Here is a 7,904-nt window from a genome sequence, read left to right on the forward strand (position 1 = left end):
CGCTTCGGCTTCGCGACGCGGCTCCGCGACTCGCGCCACATCGCGACGGCGCGCCGCAGCTCGTCGAACTCGATGGCGCCGTCGCCGTCCTCGTCCTCCCAGAGCCGGAACGCGTCGACGAGGTACCGCCCGAGCGCGCCGAACTGGGGCCGGTCCAGCGCCCGCGTCAGCTCGCCCACGCGCAGCAGCCCGTCGACCTCGGCCCGGCCCGCGACGGCGAGCACGTCGCCGGCGAGCCGCGCGTCGGCCTCGGCCTCGCCCCGCGACCCGCCGCCGGCGCCGACGCGGCGGCCGCGGAACTCGCGCGGCGCGCCGCCGCTCCGCGGCGACGGCTCGCACCGCGGCGACGGCTCGTCGGGCCGCGGCGACGGCGGCTCGGGCCGGTAGACGTCGACGACGACGGCGTCGGCGCGCACGGCGTCCCAGGGCTCGTTCTCCGCGTCGGAGATCCATTTCAGGAACAGGGGCCGCGCCAGCGGCACGCCGTTGATGAAGACCGTCGCCGGCGCCGGGCTGCGCTTCGCCTTCATCGCCGCGGGACGGGTCGTGCAGCAAAGCGTTACCTGGAGTGGCCCATACGAGCTTGGGCAGCGCTTGCGAGCAAACTGGTGTGTGAGCGGCATCCCAAACCTTTCGGGGCAGCCTTGAGCACTACTGCCTCGAGCATGGGGCCATCGTCGGAAGGCCGCCTGGCTGCGGCCCTCGAGCTCGCGGCGACGTTCCTGCTCGAGGTGCTCGGCGGCGCGGGCGCGGTCTGGGGCAGCTCGGAGTTCCTGGGCGTGCGCCGCGGCAACAACGCGACGGCCTGGCGCCTCGTGTCGGTCTGCGTCGGCGGCTGGTGCCTCCTGCGCTGGATCGGCGTCCACGCCCTGGGCCGCGAGCGCAACGCGAGCGACGAGGTGCTCGCCTGCTTCCTGCTGCAGGTCCTCGGCGGCGCCGGCGCCGCGTGGGGCTGCCTCGAGATCCTCGGCTACCGGACGCACTATCCGACCGCGTGCGGGCGCGAGGGCGTCGGCGGCGCGTGGGCGCCGGGCTACGCCCGGTGCCGGAACACCTACCCGCAGTGCCGCCTCATCACGCTGGCCTTCCTCCTGGCCTTCCTCGCCCGCTGGCAATGGCCCGGCGTCCTCCGGTCGCTCGCGGCGCCGCGCGGCGCCGCCGCGGCCGGAGACGCCGCGGCCGCGCCGCGGCGCCGCGCGAGCTCCGGCGCGCGCCGCCGCGCCGCCGCCGCCGCCGCCGAGCGCGCTGCGACGTTCGTCCTCGACGTCGGCGGCGGCGCCGGCGCGCTCTGGGGCGCCGCGGAGGTCTGCTACCTGCGGCGAGGCTGGGGCGACGCGCGCTACGGCCAGCCGTCCTTCGACTTCTGGCGCTACTGGTGCGCCGCGACCTTCGTCCTTTGTTTCGGCCGCTGGGCGACGAGCGAGCTCGCGCCGCCGCCCAAGGACGCGCGCTCCTCGTCGACGGAGCTCACGGCCGGCGGCGCCTGCTAAGAAAAAAAGGTCAACGAAGACGGAAACTTGGCAACTTGCCGCAGCCTTCAGAGAGAAACTGTTGAGAGCGCGCGCGCATATGCGGCACGGAACGGTGATGATGTCGGCCGTCTTCCGGGCAGCCCCGCGGCTCGCCGTCGTCGCCGCCGTCGCGGCGGCGGCGAACGTGTCCACGGGCCGGCCGTCCTGTCCCTGCATCGGCGCGGAGCTGGAGGCGCGGATGGCCGAGGTGCTCAACGGCAGCCGCTCGGTGCTCTGCGTCGAGGACGCCGAGTGCTTCGACTCGGGCCACGGCGACGGCACCCTGACCATCTGCCCCACGGGCGGCGACTGCTTCGCGGCGCCGCGGACCTACGGCCTCGACGCCTGCGCGCCGCACGACGTCGCGACGGCGCCGTGCGGCGGGTCGAGCGACGGCCTGCGGCGAGAGCTGGTGCTGGGTCGACCCCGAGGCCTGCTACGCCTCGACGACGCCCTTCGCGCGGTCCAACTACATGACGCCGCTCTACTACAGCTACGAGACCTGCGGCGGCGACGGCGCGCTCTGGAGCGAGGAGCGCATCGCGAAGAAGATCCGCGGGAAGACGCTGCGCGTCGCGGTGCCCGCGCTCATCCGGCCCTACACCTACGTCGTGGACGGCGGCTACGTCGTCGAGGGACCCGTGCCCAACGCGACGATCCCGGGCCTCCAAGGCGCCTACGTCGACCTCTTCGACGAGGTCGCGGCGCGCGGCGGCTTCGCCGCCGACTACGTCCGCGTGTCGCAGCCCGCGCTCGACGCGGCGGCGTCGCCGTGGAACGCCTGCTTCGAGGACGTGCGCGACGGCCGCGCGGACGTCTGCCTCGGGAACCTGTGGACGACCTACGCGCGGCTCGAGCAGGCGTCGTTCACGACGGCGATCGCGACCGACGAGTTCACCCTCCTCGTGCCCCGGGGCGTGAAGACGGAGGCGACGCTCCGGGACCGCATGAAGCGGCCCTTCCGGCCCTTCAGCCTGCGGCTCTGGCTCAGCATCCTCGGCGTCGTGGCCTGCACCAGGGCAGCAAAAGGGTGCGAAATTCCCAACTTCAAAGGCTCCTGTCTCGGCCGTTTCCACTCGTTTCGGCTGATTTTTGGACGAGCGATCATCTCTCGGAACGGTCTCGAAGCGTGGGTGCTGTTTCCGAATTGCGCGCGCGCGGCACACTCACGTTGAAGCGACGTTGAATCACCCTTGTGCTGCCCAGGCCTGCACGGGCCTCGTGACGTCGTACCTCACGCTCGACGGCGCGCTCGGCGACGAATCGCGCGCGGACCGGCGCGAGATGGCAAACCACGCGTCGCGCGAGGTCTACGGCACGCTGATGAGCATCATGTCGTCGGGCGTCGACAGCGCGCCCGACGAGGCGGGCGACGCGCTCGCGCAGCGCTTCGTCAAGGGCTTCTTCGGCTTCTTCGTCCTCGTCGCGACGACGCTCTACACCGCGAATTTGGCGGCCATGCTCAGCGACGACGCGGCCTACGACCTCGAGATCGACTCCATCGCCGCCTGCGAGGCCGCGCGCTGCTCCGTGTGCGTCCACTCCCAGACCTGGGCCTACGCGGCGGAAATCTTCGCGGCGTCGCCGCTCCGGCGCGTCGAGGGCGGGTGGACCGCGGCGGCCAACTACGCCAGGCTCACCGCGGGCGACTGCGACGCGATCATGCTGAGCTACAGCGACTACGTCACGCTCGACGTCAACGAGGCCCAAAACCTCGACGCGTACCAGTTCGTCGGCCGGCCCGCGTTCAGCTACCCGGAGGCGCTCGCCGTCGCGGACCTCTACCAGAAGCCCGTGTCCCACTACGTCCGCCAGATCATCGAGGAGAGCCTCTACGACGCCTACTGGGACAAGCACGCGGGCGCGCTCGCCGCGGACCCCTGTGCCGAAACCAAATCTTCAACCCGACTTCAATATGAGCGTATTCGAATGTTTTGACACAAGCTCTTCGGCTGAGCTTCGAGAACTCGACGAGAGCGATCGATCCGTCCAAAAATCAGCCGAATCGACTTCGATTTGACCGAGCTAGAGAATTCTCAAGTTTGGTCAGGACCACCCAAACCAGTGGTTGGTTTCGGCACAGGCGGACCCCTGGGCGGCGTCCGAGGCCCCGGACGCGACCCGGGAGTCCATGGGCGTCGCGGAGATGCTCGGGCCCATCGCGCTGTCCCTCGCGTCCCTCGTCGTCGCCCTCGCGGTCCACTTCCTGCGCAAGAAGGAGCGCCAGCTCGAGCGCTTCTACTCGAACCGGAGCCTCGACGGCGCGCTCAAGGACCTCGAGGACGCGGAGCGGCGCGTCCGCCGCTTCTCCGGCGCGCGGCCGGCCGTCGCGGTCGGGGCCGAGACCAAGGCCGAGGGCGCGCACCTCGACCCGGGCGCGGCGCGGCCCCCGTCGCCGACGCGGCGGCGCACGAGCGCGGCCGTCGTGGACGTCCACCTCGAGCGCATGACGAGCCCCATGCCCGTCCGGGTCTCCGTCGACCCGCCGGAGGAGGAGGACGCCTCCGCGTGGATGTGCCCGGGGCGGCCGCTGTAATCTCTCAGCCTACTCGGCACCTACTCGGCGGCCTGGGCCTGGGCCTGAACCTCGGCCTTGGCGTGCTTCTTGCGCCAGTTGTAGAAGGGCGCGATGGGGTCGCCGCCCTTCGAGAGGGACATGGAGGCGGACGCGTCCTTGCAGAAGACGAGCCAGGAGTCGTGGCCGAAGGGCCCGACGCCGTGGATCTTGTGGGGGCTCTTGCGGTCGAGCTCGACCTTGAACTCGTCGGCGCGCGGCGACTTGGCGCCCTTGGCCGGCTCGAGCTTGACGCCGTGGAGGAAGGCCTCCGTGAGCGAGACGAGCGACTTGAGGCGGTCGTCGAAGAGGCCGAGGCTGTGGATCGCGCCCTGGATCTTCCCGTAGTCCGTCTCCGCGGAGAATGCCGACGGCGTCGCGTAGAGCTCGAAGAACGCGGAGATGCACGCGTGCTTCGTGTTCCAGGACGACACGCGCGACATGAGGATGCAGGACACGAGGAGGCGCCACGTGTCCGCCGCGTAGTACTCCTGGAGGAAGTCGAGCGGCGACACGGGCGGCGGCGTCGAGAGCCGCGACTCGACGAAGAGCTTCCAGTCGCGGTCGCCGCCGCCGCCGGCGAGCGGGCCCCAGCGCCGCACGGCCTCGCGCTTCCAGTCGTCGCCGTCCGCGGCCGCCGCGTCGACGGCGAGCGCGAGCTGGGCCTCGCGGACCTCCTTGAGGTAGGCGATGGCCTCGGCGCGCATCTCGTCGAGCGCCGCGTCGTCGCCGTCGTCGTCCGACGACGCCTCGCGCTTCGCCTTCTTGCGCAGCGGCTGGTCGTCGTCGCCGAACGCGTCGACGACCTCGTGCGTGTACTCGACCTCCTGGCCCTGGAGCCGCGAGCTGCGGCGCAGGCTCTCGGGCGGCACGGGCACCTTGACCTTCTTCGGGCCGCGCGGCGCCCTGGGCTTGCTCGGCTTGCCGTTGAGCGCCGCCACGGGGTCGACGCTCGCGTCGGCGAGGCCCAGGCCCACGAGGAACTCGTGGTTGCGGCGGATGTGGGCCAGGCGCTGCTGCTCGTACTCGCTCAGCGCCGGCGCGGCGATGACGGCCATGCTCTCGTGCTGACTGGTGGTGCTTGCGAGCTGGGTGCTACGCACGACGATCGATGCGACGACGCGCGGTACTGCGACGAGGTGTGGTGGCGACGGCTTGTCTGGCTGGGTGCGATTCAAAGCTTCGCGCTCATAACCGAGCTCGAGCGGCTCTCCGAGAGCGCCGCCGACCCCCGGCGACGCCCGCGGCCGTGCACTGACGCCCGCGGCCCGCTCTTACGCGGTCCGGAGGAGGACGTGGACGCCGGCGGGGCTGGCGATGGGGTCGGAGAGGGCGCCGACGGCGAGGTTCCGCGCGGCCTCGAGGAGGCTCGACTCGAGGAGGCAGCCCGTCGCGTACTGGGGCCGCGGCGCGTGCGCGCCGAGCGCCGGGTCGACCTTGCGGCTGGCCTTGAGGACGCGGTCGCTGAGGCGGCGCACGATGCCCGGCTTCTTCGCCGGCTTGGCTTTCGCCGGCTCCGGCGGCCGGGGCTCCTCGGCCTTGCACTCCTCCGCGGGGCCGGCGCCCGACGCCGCGAGGGGCCCGCAGTCGCCGCCGTAGCGGTACGACGCGCAGTCGGACCGCGAGAAGGCCGCGAGGGCGAAGGCCGCCGGGTCCGCCCGCAGCCTGGCCAGGAGGCGCGCCGCGGCGGCGAGGGCGTCGTCCTTGGACGCGCACGCGGCGGCCGCGTCCGTCCGCGCGGAAACGGCGCCGCCGTACGCGAAGAGGACGTGCGCGACGCGGGGCCCGGGCTCGGGCGCGAGCACCCGTTTCACGGCCTCCGGCGACGGCCAGGCCACGGCGACGGCCAGGATCTTCACGGGCGTCGTCGGGACCTCGTCGCGCCGCGGCGCGCCGTGGATCCGCTCGACGTTTCCGCGCCGTCCAGGAGCCGGCCGAAGACGACGTGCTGCGAGTTTTCCTCGCCGTCGCCGGAGAACCAGTCGAGCTCGTCGTTGTCCGCGAGGTTGACGAAGAACTGGGACCCCGTGGACCGCGGCCCCGCGTTCGCCGCGGACAGCGTGTACTTGGCGTTGGACCGGCGGCTGCAGCGCGGCGCCTCGAACTCGTCGGGGACGAGGTAGCCGCCGTCCGGGTCCTCGGGGTGGGGCTGGCGCGTGACCGCGTCGCCGGCGACCGTCGCGAACGTCGACAGCGGCGGCGGCGCGCCCTGGCCCGCGAGCTCCGACGCCGGGTCCCGCGTGTGCGGGCAGCCGAGCTGGACGACGAAGCCGGGCACGACGCGGTGCACGTGCAGGCCCTCGTAGAAGCCGCGCTCGAGCAGGTCGAGGTAGTTGGCCGCCGTCGTCGGCGCCTCGTCGACGAGGAGCTCGAAGGTGAAGGAACCGAGGCTCGTCTCCATGGTGCACGCCGGCCGGAGCGGGAACTCGCGCGCCGGCGCCGGCGCCGGCGCCTTGGCCGGGGCCGCGGCCTTCTTCGCCGCCTTCTTCTTCTTCGCCATGCCCGCGGGAGGAGGTTTTCACGCACTGCCCATCAGCAGTTTCGAGACTGCAAGCCGAGGCGTTGACGTTCATGTTGCCGCACGGCGCGACGTCGGCGCGACCGGTACCGGAGCACTGGGAGCACTTACCGGAGCGCCTACCCGGCTACCCGCCCCTCGCCCGTCGACCGGCGGACATGGAACTTCGAGTAAACTACGGGGGCGCGTCGGACGGCGCGCCGGCGGCGCGGGCGCGCGTGCTTCGGCGCGGTCGGCCCCCGCCGCGCGCGGCCACTGGCGCCGCCGGCGCGTCGTCGTCGTGGGGGAGAGGGGGGGGGGGGGCGTCCGGGTCTAGGCGAGGATGGCGTCGTCCGGGGCCTCGAGCGCCTCGTCGAGGATGATCTGGAAGTCCGCGGGCGCGATCTCCTTCATCTGCGCGGCGGTGATGTCGCCACTGCTGTGGGGCGCGATGGCCTCGTCGAAGATGCGGATGGCGCTGTTCATGCGGGCGCGGTCCATGGCGTTGCGCACGGTCCGCGCGTTGGAGAAGAAGGGCATGTCCATGCGGCGCTCGATGTAGCGCTTGAAGACGTCGCCCGCCTCCTCGGACATGTCGTACTCGAGGTCGCGCGTCATGACGCGCGCGATCTCGTAGAGCTCGTCGACCTCGTAGTTGGGGAAGTCGATGTGGTTGCCGATGCGCGAGTTCATGCCCGGGATGAAGGAGAAGAACTTGTCCATGCGGTCCTTGTAGCCCGCCAACACGACGATGAGGTCCTCGCGGTTGTTCTCCATGAAGTTGAGGAGGATCTCGATGGACTCCTGGCCGTAGTCGCGGTCGTTGGCCGCGTTGTAGAGGTAGTAGGCCTCGTCGACCAAGAGCACGCCGCCGAGCGCCTGCTTGATGACCTCCTTGGTCTTTGGCGCGGTGTGGCCGACGTACTGGCCGACGAGGTCGTCGCGCGTCGCGACGACGACGTGGCCGGAGCGGCAGTAGCCCATCTTCGCGAGGATCTGGCCCATGCGCACGGCGACCGTCGTCTTGCCCGTGCCGGGCGCGCCCGTGAAGCACATGTGGAGGCTCGGCACGGCCGTGTCGAAGCCGAGCTTGCGGCGCATCTTGTCGAGGACGAGGAGCGCCGCGATCTCGCGCACGCGCTGCTTCACGGGCAGCAGCCCCACGAGGTCGTAGTCGAGCTTGTCGAGCTGGTCCTTGACGCCCTCCTTGAACATGTACTCGCTCACGGACCCCGCGGGCGTGTCGTCGGGCATCTCCTTCATGAAGGCGATCTGCGCAGCGTCTCCTCGCGCTCCATCTCCTGNCACTTCGCGCGGCGCTCCGCCTCCTCGATGGCCTTCT

At 71.7% G+C, this 7,904-nt stretch overlaps 3 protein-coding genes across 3 annotated transcripts; 1 reads left to right on the forward strand and 2 right to left on the reverse strand.

Moving 5' to 3' along the window:
- Window positions 1–665: 665 nt before the first annotated feature.
- Window positions 666–1,490, forward strand: AURANDRAFT_60799 (hypothetical protein; the record flags this gene model as incomplete). The annotated part of the gene is made up of 1 exon (XM_009034151.1): window positions 666–1,490. One exon carries the CDS (start codon window positions 666–668, stop codon window positions 1,488–1,490), a length of 825 nt encoding a protein of 274 aa, XP_009032399.1.
- A 4,487-nt stretch (window positions 1,491–5,977) lies between these two features.
- Window positions 5,978–6,478, reverse strand: AURANDRAFT_16452 (hypothetical protein; the record flags this gene model as incomplete). Its single annotated transcript, XM_009034347.1, has 2 exons — window positions 5,978–6,149; window positions 6,258–6,478. Coding segments are annotated over 2 exons (393 nt in total), but the record flags the coding sequence as incomplete, so codon positions are not given.
- A 417-nt stretch (window positions 6,479–6,895) lies between these two features.
- AURANDRAFT_19513 (hypothetical protein) lies at window positions 6,896–7,825 on the reverse strand (the record flags this gene model as incomplete). The annotated part of the gene is made up of 1 exon (XM_009034346.1): window positions 6,896–7,825. One exon carries the CDS (start codon window positions 7,823–7,825, stop codon window positions 6,896–6,898), a length of 930 nt encoding a protein of 309 aa, XP_009032594.1.
- Between the last annotated feature and the right edge of the window lie 79 nt (window positions 7,826–7,904).

Source organism: Aureococcus anophagefferens, assembly GCF_000186865.1.
Source record: "Aureococcus anophagefferens unplaced genomic scaffold AURANscaffold_1, whole genome shotgun sequence".
In the NCBI taxonomy this organism is placed as follows: domain Eukaryota; class Pelagophyceae; order Pelagomonadales; family Pelagomonadaceae; genus Aureococcus; species Aureococcus anophagefferens.